The 23,316-nt window shown below is 35.9% G+C and overlaps 1 protein-coding gene across 2 annotated transcripts in view; it reads right to left on the bottom strand.

Moving 5' to 3' along the window:
* The window catches only part of LOC128228045 (glutamate receptor 2-like), a 66,184-nt gene that overhangs the window by 11,645 nt on the left and 31,223 nt on the right, over positions 1–23,316 (bottom strand). For both annotated transcript variants that reach the window (XM_052939087.1, XM_052939086.1), the window contains exons 2-9: positions 20,107–20,250; positions 12,283–12,534; positions 11,201–11,394; positions 8,618–8,671; positions 7,108–7,254; positions 3,853–3,956; positions 596–686; positions 348–455 (exon numbers count right to left, since the gene is read on the bottom strand). In XM_052939087.1, the coding sequence (XP_052795047.1) occupies positions 348–455; positions 596–686; positions 3,853–3,956; positions 7,108–7,254; positions 8,618–8,671; positions 11,201–11,394; positions 12,283–12,534; positions 20,107–20,250 (1,094 nt within the window). The remainder of the gene's footprint in view (positions 1–347; positions 456–595; positions 687–3,852; positions 3,957–7,107; positions 7,255–8,617; positions 8,672–11,200; positions 11,395–12,282; positions 12,535–20,106; positions 20,251–23,316) is intronic.

Genomic DNA, 23,316 nt, shown 5'->3' on the forward strand with positions numbered 1-23,316 from the left:
TCACAAAGACAGACACCAAACATAACTAGTAGAAAGTTTCAACAAGGTTAAAAAGTTGCATTTGTTATACGAGTCATATCCGGCGTAGGAGCAACACCAATGCCGTGATAATGTGACCAAAATGAAGGTCAGGTAATTCCAGCATGTTGCTTTTTGAAATCACAAACCATTTAGCTTTCAAATTCATCTAGATGGAAAGTAGCCAAAAATCATATATTGTATAAACATACATGGATTCAGTGTCATGTTTTCGAAAAAAAAGAAAGAAAATACGCATGCAACTCTGAAATTGATGGTATCAGTCATACAATAGAAAGCCAGTGGCAAATTACAATGGTCAAGCATACCTGTCGCAGCGGTTTTTTCAACTCCAGTTGATAAACTTTGAACAGGTAATTCTGACGGGCCCCATATTCATTGAATTCGATATTTCCCGTCAAACCGTACGTTTTAACCTGAAGATATATAATATATAATTATACACAGATACTAACACTTATACTTACACAAATACCCTTAAACCACTACTAATAACATGAATTTAATAATAGAGAGTACCGTTCTTTTAATATCAAAGAGCATATTTGTTTCTTACATTTTTCAATTTTCGGAGCACCATTTCACCATCAAATGTCTGTTGTAATGTTTCTCCACTGCAGTCTGTGCTCCCCAGCTTACTTCCAACCCTGAATAAAGTAGAAGCGAGACCATTGTTTAAGAAGCGAGACCTTATATGAGCTCCCTTCTCAGTTCTATCCTAGTTTTGTTTGTTGTGTACATATATCATTTGTTTTCTTTTAATGTCTTATTGCCACAGCTAATTTTTGAAATATGCTTAAAAGTTGTATATATATGGAAATTAAAACTGCTGTATTGAAATAAATGTTGTTTAAGGGCGCACAATATAAGTTGATGCCAAATTGTTTTCTCTTAATTTTAATGCATTTTCATGTATAAACCAAATAGTAAAGCAAACTATGACGTATTCAAAATAAACTTTGTTTACATTATGATTTCAATGTTAAAGGGTTTATGTTACTGCGGGTTGATCAGGGAGGATGTCAGACCAAACCGCAGTACCAATAGTCCCTCTATTTTATACATAACTGTTAATAGGACATATTATACACGTAATAACATAATAAAGTACAATTAAACGGTGTACTCTTTTGTTGTATGACGTCATTCTAACATCGCGCAATAATACTTGTTACGAAGTAACGTCACTAAAGTGGAATACGGCCGTATTGCAATAAATTAAATAGCAATAGCCTTCAGTTCGCATGGAACATTTATGAAAATACAAAAAATTCAGAGATAACTTTAAAGATGATTGGGCAATTGTAAGAAATTTGTTCTTGTAACTACACTTTTCATTTTTCAAGTTTTTGTACAAAAGAACAATACAATGTATCATATGAACAATTATAACTTTTTTACATGCATGTTCTATGACCTTTTTTTTCTCCTTCCCTTTTTCCAGTCATTTTTGGTTTATATGTACATTGGTAGTATTTCAATTATTGCTGGTACATAAATTAACTGCTTTCTTATATCATGCTTGTAAGATTTGTGTTATCTAATGACATACTATGATATGTAAAATGCATACATATTGTTAAATAAATCCAAATTATTAAAAAAATAAAAATAAATAAAAAAATACGGAGATACGGACTTGTCGAAATTTGCAATATTTTAATTTGCAGATTAATGATGCGATAAAATTAAATGCTATTCAATCTTTTAATTTGCTATAGTTATCAGAAGAGTCAAGAAATCGAACTTAAAAACATATTTTTTTTGTAATTATCGTCATACAACTGTTTGAATAAGATAAAAGTGGACGTTTTCAAGCCGGTTATTTGTGTTGTAGAAATACCATGAATAACAACAATTTACACAATATGTTTGATGCATAGCAAATCACAATAGCGATCTTAATGACAAAGGCTCTAATGTGGTCATATTTGCTTAGTCATTTTTCATTTGTCAGCCAGAATTCCATTAGCATTACGAGATTTATACCAGGAGCACCATATCATCTCGTCACATACTATATTTGCGCGGATAAAATCCGTTCGCTTCACCCAGGAGTATTCTAGATTTCCATATAAACGGAATTCCTCGCGTAGCTCTGACAGAGTCACGTCGTGTTTTTTCTCAATCCGTGTGCGTCAATTTAGAAGCGGTAATTTGGTCTCCCGCGTGTACACATCGTCTCATATAGATTGCAGAAAAGCTCAATTTACTTGAAATTCTTAATTAAATTGATATCAAAAATGTAGTATGTATTTAGTTATGACATATTGAACAGAACATTACCCTCGAATATAAGAACGATATCATTAAGATTGCCTATATGGAATAATCGATAAGTGAAATAAATTCTATCAGATTTTGTCCTTTTGCGGAAAAAATATTTTACTTATGCATTATATTTACTTTGCACTTAATTGCTAACTGGCCATTTAAGGATAATTTTGTTTTTTTCAAGCTGATTTGCGTTTATAAGTTGATGGAAAAAATAAACGGTTTCTTTTCGCGATGTGAAAGAGGTACGAAAACCTCTTACTGGTACTTTTGTGTATGGGTGAACGAAAATATTTCAGCGTTAATAAAACATAAAAGTAACTATCTGCACATATATTTCATGTAGTTCGAAGTAAACCACAAATAAACAAAACCTAAATAAAAGATAGGTACACATTAAATAAGGTGTGTTACTCTTTGAGGTCAAACATAGCGCGGTTAGTCTCATTCTTGGCTATTACTTGGTAATCTCAAGAACCATAATCTATAAATGATGTTTCGAGGAAATTAACAGTAGTTTATTGTAACCATCCAAATAATAACGTCTCCTACCATGCGCAAAGCGAACAATGAATAAAAACAGAGTCGCCACCTCTTGGACGGCTACAAATGTTATTGTAGACAAGATTCTAGAGCCGCATGTGCTCTTTTTAATTTACTTCCTGAAGTTCCCGAATTGCTGAAGATCTTTTGAATTGATTGTTGTGTTTGACGTTTCAAAGGGATTTGCTCATGTTTTGTCACAATATTATTCCCGGTTATGCATCTAAAATACTAATATTATAACTGTATTAATATTTGAATTATTACTCGTACCGAAATTTATTTATTTTACAAAGGTTGTAAAACAAGTAATTACAACATTATTTTATTCACTCTCATTGGCACGAATTTACGCGAGAGCGAGGTCTTGTGTTTCAGAGGAAACCGATGTACTGGAGTTAACCCACTTGTCCAGCTTGGTGACCACCTACCAAACTCAAATGCGCCCAGGCTGGAAATCGAGAAGCGAGTGCGCTAACCACTTCGCTTACCAGACAATGGAGGTTTAATTGATTATATTACTAACTCATTCTGAAAATTAGAGTACCACCTAAGGTACCACCTAAGTTGACCACATGAAACCTTGGTATCAATTAAAGGCATATTGCTTCTGGATAATTAATATGTAAAATAAATGAGCAATTTTAATTTATTGTAATTAATAATTCTTCTCTTTATTTCAACTGAAATCGGATGTGAACTTAACCCTTTTTTTAAGACCAAACAAAGTTATTTATTTTCTGGATAGTTTTACCCTTTCAAATTTTACTAAATTAGCAATAGGCAAGCAGACTTCTAAAATTCACATATTGGGGGGTCGGCTATTTTACGTCGATGTATGGAAAAGACCGAGATAAAGTGTAGAACTTTGCATTATTGTCAATAATCAGTCGAATTGAACCGAAAAAATATCTAATTTTTATATATTTTTTTAAATACCTCTGTTTCATATCGAAATGTGTAATCTATCCCAGGCCCCTTTTAAAGCCACCTTACCTTTGGTATCTACCCCGATTTATACTTATAGTAGCGTCCTCGGTAAGACTCTGTGCTGCAAGCACCAGAACATGGATAGTGTCGATCACCAGCGCTTTCTCAACCTAAAATGAACAAGGACAGTGTCGATCACCAGCGCTTTTTTAACCTAAAATGAACAAGGACAGTGTCAATCACCAGCGCTTTCTCAACCCAGAAAGAAGAAGGACAGTGTCAATCACCAGCGCTTTCTCAACCTAGAATGAACATGAAGGACAGTGTCAATCACCAGCACTTTCTCAACATAGAATGAACATGATGAACATGATGGACAGTGTAAATAACCAGCGCGTTCTCAACCAAGAATGAACAAGAAGGACAGTGTCAATCACCAGCACTTTCTCAACCTAAATGGAACGAAAATGACAATGTCAATCACAAGCGCCTTCTCAACCTAGAATGAACAAAAAAGACAGTGTCAATCACCAGCGCTTTCTCAACCTAGAATGAACATGAAGGACAGTGTCGATCACCAGCGCTTTCTCAACCTAGTATGAACAAAAAGGACGGTGTCGATCACCAGCGCTTTCTCAACCTAGAATGAACAAGGCCAGTGTCGATCACAAGCGCTTTCCCAACCTAGAATGAAGAAGAAGGCCAGTGTTGATCACCAGCGCTTTCTCAACCTAGATTGAACAAGAAGGCCAGTGTCGATCACCAGCGCTTTCTCAACATAGAATGAACAAGAATGCCAGGGTCAATCACCAGCGCTTTCTGAACCTAGAATGAACAAGAAGGACAGGGTCGATCACCAGCGCTTTCTCAACCTAGAATGAACAAGAATGCCAGGGTCAATCACCAGCGCTTTCTGAACCAAGAATGAACAAGAATGACAGGGTCGATCACCACCGCTTTCTCACCATAGATTAACGAGGCCAGTGTCAATCATCAGCGCTTTCTCAACATAGAATGAACAAGAAGGCCAGTGTCGATCACCAGCGCTTTTTCAACCTAGAATGAACAAGAAGGACAGTGTCGATCACCAGCGCTTTCTCAACCTAGAATGAACAAGAAGGACAGTGTCGATCACCAGCACTTTCTCAACCTAGAAAGAACAAGAAGGCCAGTGTTGATCACAAGCGCTTTATCAACCTAGAATGAACAAGAATGCCAGGGTCAATCACCAGCGCTTTCTCAACCAAGAATGAACAAGGCCAGTGTCGATCACAAGCGCTTTCTCAACTTAGAATGAACCAGAAGGACAGTGTCGATCAATAGCGATTTCTCAACCCAGAATGAAGAAGGTCAGTGTCGATCACCAGCGCTTTTTCAACCTAGAATGAAGAAGAAGGCCAGTGTCGATCACAAGCGCTTTCTCAACATAGAATGAACAAGAAGGACAGTGTCGATCACCAGCGCTTTCTCAACCTAGAATGAACAAGAAGGCCAGTGTCGATCACCAGCGCTTTTTCAACCTAGAATGAAGAAGAAGGCCAGTGTCGATCACAAGCGCTTTCTCAACATAGAATGAACAAGAAGGACAGTGTCGATCACCAGAGCTTTCTCAACATAGAATGAACAAGAAGGCCAGTGTCGATCACCAGCGCTTTTTCAACATAGAATGAACAAGAAGGACAGTGTCGATCACCAGAGCTTTCTCAACATAGAATGAACAAGAAGGCCAGTGTCGATCACCAGAGCTTTCTCAACCTAGAATGAACAAGAAGGACAGTGTCGATCACAAGCGCTTTCTCAACATAGAATGAACAAGAAGGCCAGTGTCGATCACCAGCGCTTTTTCAACATAGAATGAACAAGAAGGACAGTGTCGATCACCAGAGCTTTCTCAACATAGAATGAACAAGAAGGCCAGTGTCGATCACCAGAGCTTTCTCAACCTAGAATGAAGAAGAAGGCCAGTGTCGATCACAAGCGCTTTCTCAACATAGAATGAACAAGAAGGACAGTGTCGATCACCAGAGCTTTCTCAACATAGAATGAACAAGAAGGCCAGTGTCGATCACCAGCGCTTTTTCAACATAGAATGAACAAGAAGGACAGTGTCGATCACCAGCGCTTTCTCAACATAGAATGAACAAGAAGGACAGTGTCGATCACCAGAGCTTTCTCAACCTAGAATGAACAAGAAGGCCAGTGTCGATCACCAGCGCTTTTTCAACCTAGAATGAAGAAAAAGGCAAGGGTCAATCACCAGCGCTTTCTCAACCAAGAATGAACAAGGCCAGTGTCGATCACAAGCGCTTTCTCAACTTAGAATGAACCAGAAGGCCAGTGTCGATCAATAGCGATTTCTCAACCCAGAATGAAGAAGGGCAGTGTCGATCACCAACGCTTTTTCAACCTAGAATGAACAAGAAGGCCAGTGTCGATCACCAGAGCTTTCTCAACATAGAATGAACAAGAAGGCCAGTGTCGATCACCAGCGCTTTCTCAACCTAAAATAAACTAGAATGACAGTGTCGATCACCAGCGCTTTCTCAACATAGAATGAACTAGAAGGCCAGTGTCGATCACCAGCGCTTTCTCAACATAGAATGAACTAGAAGGCCAGTGTCGATCACCAGCGCTTTCGCAACCTAGAATGAACTAGAAGGCCAGTGTCGATCACCAGCGCTTTCTCAACATAGAATGAACAAGAAGGACAGTGTCGATCACCAGCGCTTTCTCAACCTAAAATAAACTAGAATGACAGTGTCGATCACCAGCGCTTTCTCAACCTAGAATAAACTAGAATGACAGTGTCGATCACCAGCGCCTTCTAAACTTAGGATCACAAAGAAGGACACAATTTATCACCAGCGCCTTCTCAACTTTTGATGAAAAACTCCGAAGTCCATATCAAGCCAAGATGTCCGGTTTGTGACCACCTACTCAATATAGCACACATAACATAGAACCAATACTACAAGGGAAATAACTTAATAATAACACAGATAAGCATATCCAGTTTGAGCGAATTTCTAGTTTAATAACGAAATTTCTAATTTACATCTTTTTGAAATGAACGAATCTCAATGCTAAGATAGAAATGAAAACAAATGTTTTTTTTAACAAAAAAAAAACAAACCTTATTTCACCAATTAAACATGTTTTTTTTAAATCTCAAATGGTGGCATTTTTGTCAGTTACAGCTCGAGAGACTTACGTCATTTTCACCTTTTAAATGCTTAAAGAGAAGCTTACAGTAGCGGGATAAATTAATTTCCCATGGGTGTGTAAAAACGCAGGCTATTCAATTCAATATGTTGCACATACCGTTATTTTTCCGACCGGGTGTAAAGTGAATTCCTGTGCTTTACTAATAAGTTCAGCGTTTTCTGTCGAGAATTTATCGACAATGCTAAAGCCAGTAATGTTCACACCTCCGTAGACAAACGTGCCAAGGTCAAGCTCGTCTATTCCCTGAAAATCACGGATTATGCGGGTGTTATGGGCTTCAATAGACAGGATATGTGTTTTTATGTTAAGCACTGTCAAAGTCTATATCTGTAATCTCATTTGAGTTTTTAATCTTAAGAGTTAATTAAATTTGTCTAGAATCTAAAAGTAGAAACAATATGTTACGTTAAGATGAGCGGAAACAGAGGTTACTGAAACTAGTACATTTTACAGAATTGTATGCTTTAAAAATAAATCAACTTGAAGTGACACTCTTATTCAGAATCAATACGTTCACATGTAAAAAAAACATCAATTTTGAATATACCTTTAACTACTTACTTAATAATAAAGGAAAATATCCACTACTTATAACACGATTGTAACAGTGTATTTAATAGCAGAAAGCGCAAAATATATTAGGTAGAAATACCGTCTTTTATGCTCATTTCTTTTAATTAAACGTGGTATCCTTCATAAGAACCATGGTTCTCGACATGTGTTCATCATTTTTGGAATATTAAAACAATATGGTCAAATCTTATTTGGGAGAAGGGGCGCATCCTTAAAGAGACTCGCTCATTTTTGTTGGACTTAAAATCGTTTTCCGGAAGACACTTATTTTATCATTATTTTACTCTATGATATAAAAATTGAAAAAAAAAATGTATGAACAAATATGTTTATTTCAATCGTGTGCAAATACAAGAACTCTTTTTTAGAAAACCGACGCCTTATCCATTTGACCATAAGGACCAAAACACCAATAGATGTATATTTTTACCTTTTAAAACATATTGATAACATCACGTGATAATGTAAATCAACCAATCGCGCAACAATGAACTCGCTCAATGCCGTTAATAGCGCGATAGAAAATTGTGGTTTTCTAGGACGATATTTCAGCAAATATCAATACTTACTGAAGGTTTCCAGATGTCAGTTGAAAAAATCAACTTATATATACCGCCGTATTTAGTAACACAGGGTTTGTTGATAAATCTCGTTACCGAATATTAACGAATGTATTTCTTAAACAACATGTGCAACCCCCTGAAGATCATTTAATGAATTCGCCCTACAAACTTGCCTTAAAATCAATAGAAAAATGAACACATACCAATAAGTCATACGAAAGCGAACTCCTCGCGTGCCTGAATATATTATGCCTTATGAAAACCACAATTGCGGGCTCTAATACGAGATAATGGACTCAGGTCCCTTCATTCTGACAGTAATTTGAGACGATAATGTACTTCCCCAGACTGGTAAAATAGATAATGCAGCCATTGTTCCTCGGAAACGACATTAGCGAGATAAGAATGTATGGGAATGGGAAACATTTATATTCTATTATGGAGAGGTTAGACCGTAAATGGTAACTTACGAGACCGCCTAGAACATAGTGGTACCCATCTCGATTCATTCCGACATCGACTATCTGAAAAAACAACAACATATGTTATTTGTTTAATAAAATGGAGTAAGTCTTTGGTTTTCTTCGTCATCTAAAAAAACAACACAAAAGATCATTTATTTAAAATAATGAAGCAAGTCTTTGGTTTTCTATGTTGTTTGAACGTTTTGTATCTCTCTTTCAGCGTCATTTTGACCCTAGCTTTGCGTATATTAAAGGGACTAGTCAACAGATTAAACAATTGTAAGAAAAAAAAGAAGAAAATTGTCAAAAACTTACATACAATTAATATTGTTGTGTACAACGCATTGAATCTTACTTACTGATGCATGAAATCTCTTACGATAACTTTATCTTACACAGTTTTGAGTATTTTCAAATCGAATTTTACTTTCTTTGTCTACCACGTTAATCCCTTTAAATTTAAAAGAAGCGTCGGTATTTGTATCTGTACTAATCATGTGAATTTCACACGCTAAATATACACACTATAAACTGGGAAACCATTATGCGCCTTTTTAATGTGTAAACTGAGCTGATATAGCGACGAAATGATCTTTTAATAATGGAAAATGATGTATAATTGGCCGAATACTAGTTCATATTGACAATTCTAGGCTTGTTTCGATGAATGACTGTATTTGCCAATTTGGGGACTATCTGGTGTCTAGTCCCTTTAAGTGGGTTTATAAATGTCTGACAACTTGGCTTGTCCCTGTCATTGTCTAATAGCATAATCCAAATTTCTCATATTGTCTCTTCCTCTGTGCTGACTCTACAGCAGAACCAGACGACACCATGAATAAAACGTTCTTGTTTAATGCTAAAGATAGTGACAGACAGACATTTACGTCTTTCCATTTTTTCAAAGAAACTCATTAACATTTCATAGGGCCAGACATTGAAAAAAAAAAGAATTTGTATGAAATATGAACAACATGCTTATTATATAATAATTTAATGATAATACATAGTCAAAGTGCAAAACAAGCTTTAATAATGATAACTTACAGCAAATGCTCTATTTCGATAAAACGCGTTTTAAATACCCTAGGCTGGATTTATTAAATTACAGTCGAACACCGTTGGGTTCGACTGTATGTTCAAATGGCTACCTGCCATATGTTGTTTGGCGATTGTTTATAAAAGTAAGTGTGAACTAACTCAATTTCAACAAAGTATAAATACATTGCTGCCTACATTAAACCTGTGAACGAGCCGCTTTAAACAGCCCCCATCTTTGTTAGAATAAAGCATTGCATCGTCCATTCGGAACACCTCGGCCATTTTTCATCGAAAATAACCTCGGCCGGCCGGATGTATATGGGTGGTATACAATGTCATACACTTTTTATTGAAAAACGCTACAAGTAGATCGCGAAGTAATTTCAATTAAGCAGTTAAACTTAATGGCTTTACTCTTGAGAATCTTAATTAGTTATGCAATTAAAAACTTCACTGGCAATCAATTGATACTTCGGTATACAACACACACATTAAAACATTACAAATGATTAATGCTATTATTTTAAATTTTACGAACTACTTCCACTGATGCACCTGCATACATCCGAGGTTGTTTTTGATGGAGCCGAGGAGTTCCGAATGAGTATCGTTATTGGGCAAATATGTCCCCGGAATATGAGACGATTTTTTTATAATTTCAGTCCTAATCTAACAGACAAACAGTCGAGGGTGGCTTTTGAAAATAGGATATAATCCAACACAATAAACATATGCATATGTTCTTAAAAGATGAAAGGGAGATTTAATCTTGCTGAAGGTCCATCTCTCTTTTAAATGTCTAGAAAATTTATTTTAACTCAACACCACATTCTTGTGATTGAGTATTCCAGACGAAATTGATATTTCGCTCCTCCGATGTACATAATTTCCGGATATGTTTATTGGTCGGTCGGTCAACAGCCTTCTGAAAACTTCATATGAGGACGGTCTGACATAGGACCATAAAACCCAGTAGATGATTTTTAACAGAGCAATGCAGAAGAAAAGCGTCAGCAACCTGTGCTCATTGTCATGTGGAAGTAACGAAATAAATATCCATAATTATTACATTTATGCATGTATGTAAAATCATAGCTATTACGACAGATGACTGAAGTTAAATTGTAACATTTCGTAAAAAGTGAAACTGTTAACCGATGAAAATGGTCTTTAGGAAAACTACCTTAGATATCAGTTAGTATTAACCATAATACAAAGAAAATACAGGGACAAGCCGAGTAGTTAAAAAGTAAGTACAAACTCTGTGCATAGGCACAAGATAATGGCGTCAAAGACACTGAACAAAAGACCTAAAACGTAAAAACATCACAAACAGACGACAATATATTTAATATATCACAAATGAAGTTATAACCGCCTTTGAACATTATATTTCATCTTCTTTCTTCATTTGCTTGGACTCCATTGATAGCAGAAATCATTCCCACATGTAGTATTTAGCTTAAACATTTCTCTCTACGATCATACATCGACGATGAGTTTGAAAGACAGACGATATGTCGGAGATGAATTCTCCCGGGTACTCACTTGATGTAGTACTTGTTCATATGCCTCTCTTCCGGACAGGTCGAGCACAATTCTCAAAGGAGGTTTCCCTCTATCGATACGTCTGAGAACATCGTAGCAGTCTGATATATTGGCGATACGACGTGGGCGGATCACGGGAGTGTAAAAATCTCCTGACTCGAAACTGTCAAATAACTGCTGCAACCTGAGTAGGCCTGGTAAAGAAAGTTAAAATAAATTGTGTAGAGCAAAACTTAATTCCGAATTGAAATACAGCCTAACCCCTATGGCTCGAACACACAGGGACCGGCGAAATACTACAGAGCCTCGAAAAATTCGAGGGAGTCGGAAATGCTTGCATTCAAAAGAAGAAATTTGTACCGTGACATCCAGTTCGAGCCAACGAGGAAATCGAGCATAGCGAGCTCGAGTCAACGGGGTTCGACTGTTGTTTTTAAATTAGCGATGCCAACATGCAGAGTTAACACAGAAGTTTTTGAATAGACGAAAGTACGAGTTTGGAATACTTGCAATATAAATATAAATGTACAGCATTAACAAAGAATGATTATTTAACATAAACGCTCTTAGTCAAGCTTCAAACATTCGGCATATATCATATATGTCGATAAAATTATGTATTTTGTAACAGCGACACCAATGATTTAAACATGCACACTCACAGATTGACAGTTTTGACTTTTTTTTTCTATCCGAATCAGCTGCTTTTGGCATCAATGCCTTCAATTGAGTAGTTTAAGAAAATAAAATAGATCTAAATTGTTTGGAAAACAGCCGACAAACTCATTTTTCTTATAGAGTTAGTAACACTTTAAGCCATAAAAAATCAACTTTCGAACGTAACAATGAAAAACTGCGATCTAATATTTTGTCAGCAGTCTTATCACTGGTTTGCAGACATTCATGCAAACATTTGCACTTAATATAAAAAGGTTGGCAAAATGGTCAATCTGTGAGAGTGCAGCTTTAAACTAAGATTTAATTACGACTTGCATAGGAAGCCTTGAAGTGTATGAATATTCACGAAAAAGGTAAAATTGGTAGTCTAAAATGTTCACAATAAAACGGAAGGTTGCACTTACCATCATTCGTGTCAAATAAATAATACACGATACTATTCCATTGAAAATATTTGATGACGTCACTTATAGCGTCTATAGTGGGCGGAAGTAATCTGACGTCATATCTGTAGTTGCCATGGACACCGCTTCCCGTGCCGCCGGGAACCAAAGTTGGCACATTAAGGTAGTGAGCATAAGACTGAACGCTCCCGTATGTCAGAGGATTGTAATCCGCCACCATCATAATGGAGCCTTTGGCCACATGTTTGCATACTGAAATGAAACGAAAAGGCAACAATTATTATACATTTGGAAATGTTTTGAAGAGAGTTCCTAAAGGTACATAAGAAAACGTTAAAGATGTAAAAACCAGTCTTGGAATGATTAAAACTGTGTATTTTAACTTAATTATGATAATATAATTATGTTCCATCTTTACTTATATAAATAAGAGCGGGCTTTTATACAGTATAATTTTAAACATTTGGCCTAGTGGGCATTATAACAGATATAGTTACTGGTTACTTTTTTATAAGGCCCGCTGAAAACTAGTTGTGTGTAGCCGGCGAGTAGATTTTATAAGACTAATATTTTACGAGGTGTAAAATGTTTTGACAATATATTTATTTGTCTTTAAAAGTTATTGACATATTGCTGTCCGTTGAGAAATGTTATCGTTATGTTGCAAGTGTCTTCGATTATTTGCCTGTACCAAGAATCTACACAAACGTACAATAGTTTGTCCGTTATTTCAACTAACTAGTTGAGTAAATGTAAACATGCTGGTTTTATTTTAAAAAAAAGAAAAAGAAAAACTTTAAAATAAAAATTGATCAGGTCATCGAAATAACAACATCTTATAACACAATGAAATCGACTATTTCCTGTATATGGTATAATAAACATATTCTTTTATTTCTTGGCAGTATATTTTTTCCGTTCCTACCAGCTTCAATAAGTAAGCTGTGCGCTGATACACGTAATTGAGTTAGGTATTTTCTATTGTTTTGTTACATGAACTATTCAGATATTCAGCCATGCAAAACGTTCAATGCGATGCAAGTCTATAATATAATTTCACACTGTTGGTAATATCAGCACGCTACTTTTGTAGAATCTATTAATTAAACGTTGTAAAAAACTTTAAGCAAAGATTCTGACATTATAATTCCCCGGATTAACCCAGACGTCTAAAAACCATTCTCCTAAAGTACACAGTGTACGTGAGATGCCAAGTTGTGAGGCCTTTCTCACTTAAATCCACGGATTCCGGTATCAAAAAATAGTTAAACTATACTGTTGTACTCTGAACCAATATTTAATAATTAGCACGTATCTCTTTATATATATAAAGGATAGCGCCCTAATTCTCAATAAACAGCCCCAGTAAATGGACCTTTCTTAACTTGTTGAGGTGATTTGCAAAATTTAAGGTGGATCCCTTCTATGTATTTTGATTTTGAAAACGCCCAGACTGAACTCGCATAATTGAAGATCGAACCTACAAATGAGTCAAACAAATGAAGGGCAGATTTCGGAGGTACGTTATATTTTATAATATATTTGGTTCATGCACACATAGCTTTTAGATCCTTACCGACTACATATTGATTATTTAAAACAAAAGTGCCCTTATTCTTAAAAACCATGCCTAGCATGTCAATGTTTTCGACTACTTGAAGTGGTACGCCACTATAGACCCAAGTTGCATTAGCCATAACTGGACCTCCTTTACGGAATTCTTCAACTTCGGTTTGGCTATTAACCTCTATGCCCCGCATTTGACAATAACCGTAAAGATGGTTTAAAATTCTTTGTAAATCGTCTGCTGAGTATCCAGTTATTACGTCTGCAAAAAAGCAATATCATAATACATAAATCGTACAATCTAATCCCACAGTCAACGTTCTGTTGTAGGTCAGTTATATGTCTTCTAGGAATACTGAAAACAATACCGGTGAATTATTTCGTCCTTGGCGTAAACCAATATATATATATCAAAGAAATCGGAGACGGAATGTTTGACACACGATTTTACTACAGAGTTCATTGCTCTGAATAATTTAAGGAGTTTCCCGTCCAGCCCCATTTTCAAATGCCTGTACCACAGAGCACTCCAATATACAGAATCAAATGCCTTTTTAAGGTCTACAAATGCACATGGCAATAAAAAAAACTTGTTTAAAATTGTATTTTCAATAACATTGTGTAGAACGAAAATTGCATCTTCTGTGCTAGTTTTCTTTCGAAAACCAAACTAGGCATCCGACAGCAAGTTATTTTCATCAAACTAGTTTTCGACTCTTTTTTTAGTGAGCTAACGCGTTAATATTTTTTTCTAGATAACTAACCAAGGTAATGCCCCAATAATTGTTACAGCTGAGGATTTTTTTTTGTTAAAATATACTGAAATACCATCGCGGAATACGTGTCTATTTGGCATTAGGTCCTTCACAAATTTAGAACAATAACATTATTCTCACTTGTACACCCCTTTTTAGACACTTGCAAATAGATGGACGCCATTCTTGAAATAAATCTTTTGGTGCTCACTCGATGAAATATATAACGATCGCGAACTAATATTAACAATTTATTTTTATTATATGCATAAAATGAATATAAAATGACGTTGTTGAGATAAGCGCTGACGTTTGATTTTGAAGTGAGAACGTGCTTAAATTTCAAAACAGCAAAAAAATATGAAATATTTTTATCACTGTTTCTAAACAGTGAAATATCATTTATTTTTCACTTATTAACCTTTATAAAGGAACGGAAATCATATAATTACTACTGTTTACACCAAGTCTTTATCTTAAATAACACTACATTTGCAATAATTTTCATTTTTGTGTTTCAGTATTCGTGCTGCAAGGTCTCCCTCATCGTCGGGTACCCCCCCCCCCTCGCCCCATTCCCCCCAACACACACACGCGCGCGCGCGCACGCACTCACGCACGCACGCACGCACGCACGCACTTACTCTTCTACGCTTAACTTCGTTTTGTATCGTGGGCGATTTGGCTAAGAAAATGTCGTAATCAAGAATAATGAATAAGGCAGTTTTATTGGTTCCGCAAGGTACCAGATGCTTTCCCGTAGAAAAATATTCTGGCGAAACCCGGGATTGAAACTTGTCCGCCTTATCAGTACACTATTTTTTTTTTACATGAGTCAAGACCACACGGTGGAGACTACTGACACTAAAAGGTTATTGAAAAATATTTAATTGTAACATGCGAGCTATTTGGAAGAAGAGTTGTCTGTCCTGCCGCATGATATTTCATTAACACGAGATTTTGTCAGTCAATTGTCCCACGGTATTATGAAGTATAACGAAATTAAGTACCGTGGAAGCCGACGATGGTTTTCCCTGGAATGAAGTGTATTTCATACTCTGTAGTTTGGTTCCTTTATTTTTTTGGCAAGCGTGTGTTCGCTAAGCAGACATTAAGAGTTTCTGGTAATATGATTTAAAATCTTTGGCTACTGTTTTATCACGAATTGGATTTCAACGAACTTGTTCACTGAAATACGAAGAAATAAGCACGATTATAATGTCCTGAAATGTGAACATTCCGTCTCGAGTTTAATTAAATTTCCGGAAAACCAGACAGATACATGCAAATAAAAAATCAAGTTTACCACTAAGTAACGAGAAATAATCTTCTGCCTACATATACATATCAATTATAATGCCAAGGAAGGACTGTTATCGATTGCATTTCTTCAGGCAAAATATTGCAATTTTGTGAAGGATTTCTCTTTCTTCTTCTAAATGTGGCAATTATTTAGGAAAACATCCAATTCCTCTAGAGAGTTCGTTTCTGGTGGAATTGGGAATGGTTATCACAGTTTATATGATTTATATGCGTCGTTTTTTTCTCCCGATAAAAAATTTGATCTGATTTTACAAGCATGAAATGGATTTAGAAGAGGAATAGAAGATACAATCATACAACCAAATAACGGTTATTCGAAGATGTGTATCTATGTTGGACAGACTTCAAAATTGTAAAAGAGATTTCCGAACGAGTTCGTCCCATATATTTTCTAAACAATCACACATTTTCTTTTAAATATTAACAACTTTTTCAGAATCACGCTCAATGGAACCTGCACTACCCTGTCTAACACGATGGAACTGTTGGCAGCATAATTATGTAAATGCTAGTTTGATCTCATGAACAAGAAAATGAATACTCGTTTTGTCACAATCAATGTTAGTTAAAGAAAATATCATTATAACTAACAAGGCACATCTAACATTACCTCCCTGTTTCGTTTTCATTTTCTCTTTTATTTTACGTTAGGTATGAAAATATTTTCTTTGTTTGTTTCATATAGGAATGTTTGGACGAGGGAGGTTCACTAAATCGGAGGAAACGAAGTATGATAACAAAAAGTTTAACTCATTTCGTAAAATACCATGTTCTCGGTTTCAAACGTAAATATCTTCCTCTTCAACCAATGGAACACATTTATAGCCGTGTAATTGATGGTTTAAATACGAGAAATACAGACTGAGAAATTACTGCATGCTATTTAAGTGATGTTCATGCGGACAGGAAACTTTAGGATGGGTGAAATAATTGCAGTGTAGAGTTTTATGTGCTTGATGATTGTGGGCAAAAGTGCTAGCATTCTAAATAACCTGCTTTTGTTGAGAATAAAGTAACGGTTCGGATCTGTCAATATTTTTAAACAATCAATGACTTGTAAAAAAAGTAAAAAGACGAATGTATTTTACTGTGAATTCATTTGTTATGACAATCATTATATTTGAGCAATATAAATTAGGTACTATATATTTATTTACCTCATTAAAATGCTCAAATATTAATATAAAAGTTTCTAAACAGCTTCCTTTTTTAGACAAATTGGCAATGCTTAATCGCCCACAAGTCACCGCAAACATTAAAGGTCAAGGTTTTCTTTCGAAAGTCCGTCCGCCAATGTTCATTTGATATATAGAACTCATGTATCAGTGTTAAATGCATCGTTCTTGTCATGTCACGTTCCCTGCCTGAATTTCAACCGGATTAGGACGCACATTACTCAACAGCAAATACCAGAGCGAGGCGCGAATGCTCGATGACAAGATAAAATACGAGGTGCCTGGATCCATTAATACCAATCTGGGCGCTCCCGAATGAGGGTTAAATCTGTCACTAAAGGCCATCTTTGTTTTCCTAATCTATTTAAGCATGGTCGAACAGAAACTGACTCCATTCGGTAATGTTTGCCTTTTTGCGTTCTAAAAAAATAGGGAACATCGCTGACAAATCTCTACGGACGTATATCCCGCGATTAAACATTTTATTCTATTTTAGTATTTGTTCAGAGAAAGTTGGACAAGAGCGCTGCGGAGCGTACTGCATAGGTCTTCTGTTCTTGTTTCTTTTGCATTCTAACAAGGGACATAACTTCACAACTATTAAAGCCATATTTATGGGCCTTTCTATACGCGTGCATTATCTTGCTTGCAACATGTATATCGTTTGAATATCTTAAAGGGATGATGGCCAAGGTTTTTGCACGACGACTTTAAAGAATAAAAGCTTTGACCATTATGTGAATACATCGATGTCTTTTCCTTGGAAAAACGACAACCCTCAAATCGTTTGACGTATATGGCCTTTTACCATAGGTATGCTTAGTTCTCACTCTTGTCAAGAATAAAAGTGACAACTGTTCTTGTAGATGCACCTCATTGGTGAACGATAATATTATACATCTTTGAGGAGTAAAGCAAATAGTATTGAGCACCATGAAATAACGTTGCATTTGTTTCTGCAAAAAGTGTTTAAATAATAGTTCGTAATGATAAATAATAACGGAATAATTTGAATGCTAAACAACTGTAATCAGATTGTCATTTAACTAATCGTCCAATATAACAAATTTGCGCCGCTATATTACCCACAAGAATGAGTCAAATGGTTTATTGTCGAAAGTCCCCCGCACTTTTAAATTGAATTTCTCATGCCGCAGCGTTTTATGCATCAGTTTATCATGACGTTTTCCCAGTTCAAATTATTGCCGGAATAGGACCAATATATCTAAGTAGCCGATACTATAGAGAGGCTTGAAAGCCCGTTGACAAGATAAAATACGAGATGCCTAGCTCTATTAATACCATCTTGTCGCTCACGACTACGGGCTGCACACAAACGACCATTATTGATATCCTAACCTATTTAAGCAGGTCGGACAAAAAGGGACTCCACTTTGGCTTTGGTAATGTTTGCTTTTTGCTTTCTGGGAAGGCTGAAAAATCGCCTTCTTCGTATAAATCGCGTTTTAGTAATATTCCATTGGTTCAAATTTGGTGATATTTTTTTTGCAGTGCAGGGAAAAATAATTATATTTTTCGCCGTATTTATTTCATTCGTTGCATTTGCTGACTTGAATCACATACAATAACTAAAGTAAAGAAAGTAACGATTGTATACGCTTTGCACAATTACACAAGAATAGAATACATTTGATGTACAATGATACTTTACATAGTAAAACAAATTGCATACATTTCCAACAAGAAATATTTGCAAACAAAACTAATAAATTACAAATTTTACTCACTCGCGAAACATACAATACAGAACTTATCAAATCTTAACTATACTTAAATGGGAATGTTAAGTCAGTAATTTGATCCGTTCCTATTATATCGTGGCTAACGAAATAGAATTGAAATGACAAATCCATACAATGATACTGGCGTCAATTTATATCTTAAATCTGATGTCTCTGCCGTTTTGTTGACGTCGAAAAAGACAATGGTCGTTTATAACAGTTTATTTTGGTCATGTTTTACACATGCTAGGTTAAATAAGGCTACATTGTGGTAAGATCCATGACGCCAATGACGTCAAGCGTTTGGGTCGGCCCTTACTTTGGAAACAGACGCGTTTAAACCTTCGATAAATAAAAACAGTTCTTTGATATTTGTAACATAGTTTGCTTATAAATTTATAATGTGACTTCCATACAACCCGATTACAAAGTGCAGATTAAAATCGTACACTCTCGGCCATGGAAGGTACTTATAACCTCGCTTGGCTGCAGGATTAAACTTTCCTCCTCATCCACAACCTATCCTATTATACTCTATATATTCAAGTTATTTTGGTCATGATATATTAGATAATGGCTTTTTCTGAATTTTGATTTTGACGTTCATGTTAGATTATCGCTTTTGTTTATGTTAATATATTTAAATTCTAAGTCAGTACTTGATACGAAATTAGCTTATAAGATTATTGCCATATTGTCGGTCGCTAAACTGGTATTATCATTAATTAAACACAATAAAATATATTGCACTTAAAACACTATATATTACGTGAGTGAATTTGAAAGTCGTAAAAGGTCAAACCCCGTTGGCTCGAACACGTCTGGCTCGATTTCCTCTTTGGCTCGATCTGGATGTAAAGGACCGATTTCTCTTAACTGAAAATAAGCCTTTCCCCTTGGCTCGAGTTTTCTAAGGCTTGAGGTATTTTCGCCAGTCCCTTGGAGTTCGAGCCAACAAGGTTCGTCTCTATTCTAACGGATGTTACTAAGGTGTTACTTCCAATTGCTTATCGCTAATGCACAAGTCAATTGCAACCACGCCCCCCCCCCCCGCGCCAGGTCCGGGGGTATACCGGGGATAGCCGGGCAAATGGGCCGTGGTTTTACCTTCCAGTTGGCCCCGCAGTGCCGGGTGCATTCGGTGATTTTGTCTTCGCGTTAAAAATAGCGGGGAATGGGCCTTACCATAGGTCCCTTGGGTGCGGGGCATTTGGCGGAGACCTGGGGGGCCATGGTTACAAATGACTGGTGCATAATACTCACGTTTGCTGATGAGAAGATGACTGTTGCTGATGTCAATGTCATCAATATCGAGTTTCATGGCATTCGGGGTGCTGTATTTCTCTCTATAGGTCACCCAGGCAAACCTTAGGACGTTTTGACGCTCAGTGTTACCAAGAATAACACCTGAAAATAGATTTATAATACTATCAATCGACTTCGATTAAGAATACAGTTTGATGATCAATATCAAACAATTTATTTATATAGCATTCAAGCTCAACACAAACAAAATAGTTAAAGATTTAATTCGATCGAATACAATGGTTATGCGAATGGCAATGTTTGGAAGATTCCATATGAGCCGCATCGCGCGATTCTGGGCCTTCGGACATAATTATTACAAATGAAATAATCATTTATAAAAAAAATGCCAAAAATAATGATTTTTCCTATGTAAATCAATTTCTTCCCGACTTCTTTCTCTCTAAGGTTTGTCATTGGTGCATCATTTTCTCGACAATTTATGACCATTGGTTAACTCATGTTTCCATGGCAACCATGGATTTTGTCCCGACATATTTTGACTGGGTTGATAGTCTGTGTTTAAAACGGCCAAATGTATTAAAACTACAAAAATGATTCATTATTTTTATCGTAATTTATGTTCTTTAAAGATTCAGTGATAAGAAAATAATTTAAATCATCAGCTAGTTTTAATGTTGATACGATAATTTTGCACGTAATTTGAATAATGCACTTTCGTTACGACGTCGTTTGAATGACGTCAAATTTAGCATTCAAAATGCGCAATACATGGTCTCACTTGTAAACACGTAACTAACGCAATTTAAGTGATATCATCATGAAATTCTCAGAATATCTTCCTGAAATATCATGACATTCAAATACCTTAAAACATTGTAATAGTGAAAATATGTCCAAAGGTCCTAAACCGCGCGACGCGGCTCATACATATTATGAATGGTAATAATTATATAGCGAATACTTGTTTGTTTTAATAATGTACAGCACCAAAGCGGGTTTGCTTTTAAGTGTAAACGCTTATAACGCGATAAGACGTTGCAGTCAACATCATTTATGTATGAACTTTTGGCTACTGAGCTTGTTTCTGTAGATTTTTACATAAGTATCTACCATAGAACATATTTTTAACATAATCACAATTGTGTCGATATCACGAACAAAAACATGACCTATACATACTTAATATGAAAGAAAGATGAATAAGAGGACATTGTTAGTATTCCTACGTTTAAACATGTGCTTTTCGAATGCCATGCTAACATGGTAGTGTATAGAGAAAGTAATGGAAATGAAATGAGAAAATGATTTACTTGCTCTGATCAGAGAAGCTAGGATGAGTTATACAAGTTCAATAAAAGCATCCCTATTTGTAAGAACTAGAGCATAGAGAATTTCACCAAAATCACCAAGTAATGTACATGTAATCAACGCAAAAAATGTTACCATAGTGCGTAACGCTTTTTGATGTTCAACACCAACATTAGGTAAACATCATATTGCGTTTAAATATAGTTCATTAATGTTTGCAAAACAGCTTTATGCATTGTTACGACGAAATGGAATATTCATTTCTAAACAAATTACCGCAAGACGCTTTAATTAAAATGCGTTCTGGACGAGATTCGTTTTTGAAAGCGCACAAAACATACACATCATTAAAAAAAACTCGACCGTCATTGACACCGTTGATCATTGCAACACTGTTAACTCTAATGGCATCTGGTTAAGCCGTCTTATTTTAAGAAACAATCGGTATTTAAATATTCAATGGTCTCGAAGGACACGCAATTAAGGAGAGAAAATATTTTTTGCAAGTGAAATACATAGTCACCATGCAGTTCATTAGCATGGTAATTTCATTTTAACAACCCTAAGGGAAATAAAAATACCCATAGCAGCAGTCAGTTTCTGAATACCATAGCCAAAGAAAATTTCCAGTCTTTCTTGGTATGTCTCTCTTGGGATAAAGGCCGCTGCATCTTGTGTTCGCATACATTACAGAAGCCATGTAATTCTTGACAGGCTTTGTGGTCTACGATGTTTGGACAACTATGCTTGACCCTGTAGTTTCCAAGGAACAAGAGTCCACATGTGTACATGATCCTTTGTTTGCAATTATCATTCAAGCTAGAATTGATTGTTCACGGTCAATTTAAAATCAAGAGCATAATATAGATATATAAATCGACTTCAAAAATCCCGCAATCAGAATGTCCACATGCATGTATAGTTTGCATTGATTTCAATTCAACCGACCAATTTAATCGTATCAAGAAACGCTTTGACTGTGACTCAAACACGCAACCCCTGGCGACGGCAGTGAACCGACATCGACCATTCCGACTGAGCTAGCCAGTGAACATTAGAAAATGTCCAATGGTCTTGTACATGTAAGTGCACGTTAACACTTTTGTTGCTTTCCAGATGCATTGCCTAGCTGAGTCGTTTAAGTATATGTCATTTTACTCCTAGGTGCGCAACAAAAGTGTTATCCTGCTCCATGTAGTTAAAAAACCGAATGCGGTACTGTAATAAGAATCTAAAGAAAACTGCGTAAACAAATATATCGTAGCTTTAAATAACGCTTGCAAGAACGGCATGATGAATATAATTGCCGAGTTGAAATTGATTAGTACGATGCGCCTTTGAAGCTGTAAAAAATCAAAAGTCTCTTCGATTCAAAATGATATTGCTTTGTTTAACTGATGGACGAGCATGATACTCCAAGTGTATCTGCAAACACTCAGATAATGATTACAACCCAAAGGGAAGAAAAAACGCAATAAGGTTAATTAATTCCTGACACGAGTTATAGTGCCTGCAGTTATTAATCCGTGGGTTGTAGCGCCAGACGATGGTGTTTGAGGGAGTTCCTACGTCGAAACGGGTATTACCAAGACACAAATTAATTACTGGAGAAGATACAAATCGATGCGAGTTTCTTCATATATGAACTTTCGAATAACGTTTTGACAAATTACTCTGACTCTCATTTATTACTGGAGGAGGTACAAATCGATGCGAGTACTAAATATCTCAAAAAGAAGAAGAAAATGGCAGCTATGAACATAAGGACATCAGAGCGGTGAAAACAGCTACATTTTCAAAATGGTTGTAGTACAATGCTCCTGTTGAAATGGTCTGCACCAAAAATACGAAAATGGGGTTAAACTTTGTAGAAGTGTCCTTTTTTCGAAGGATAAT

This window comes from Mya arenaria, chromosome 3 (assembly GCF_026914265.1).
Source record: "Mya arenaria isolate MELC-2E11 chromosome 3, ASM2691426v1".
Taxonomy (NCBI): Eukaryota; Metazoa; Mollusca; class Bivalvia; order Myida; family Myidae; genus Mya; species Mya arenaria.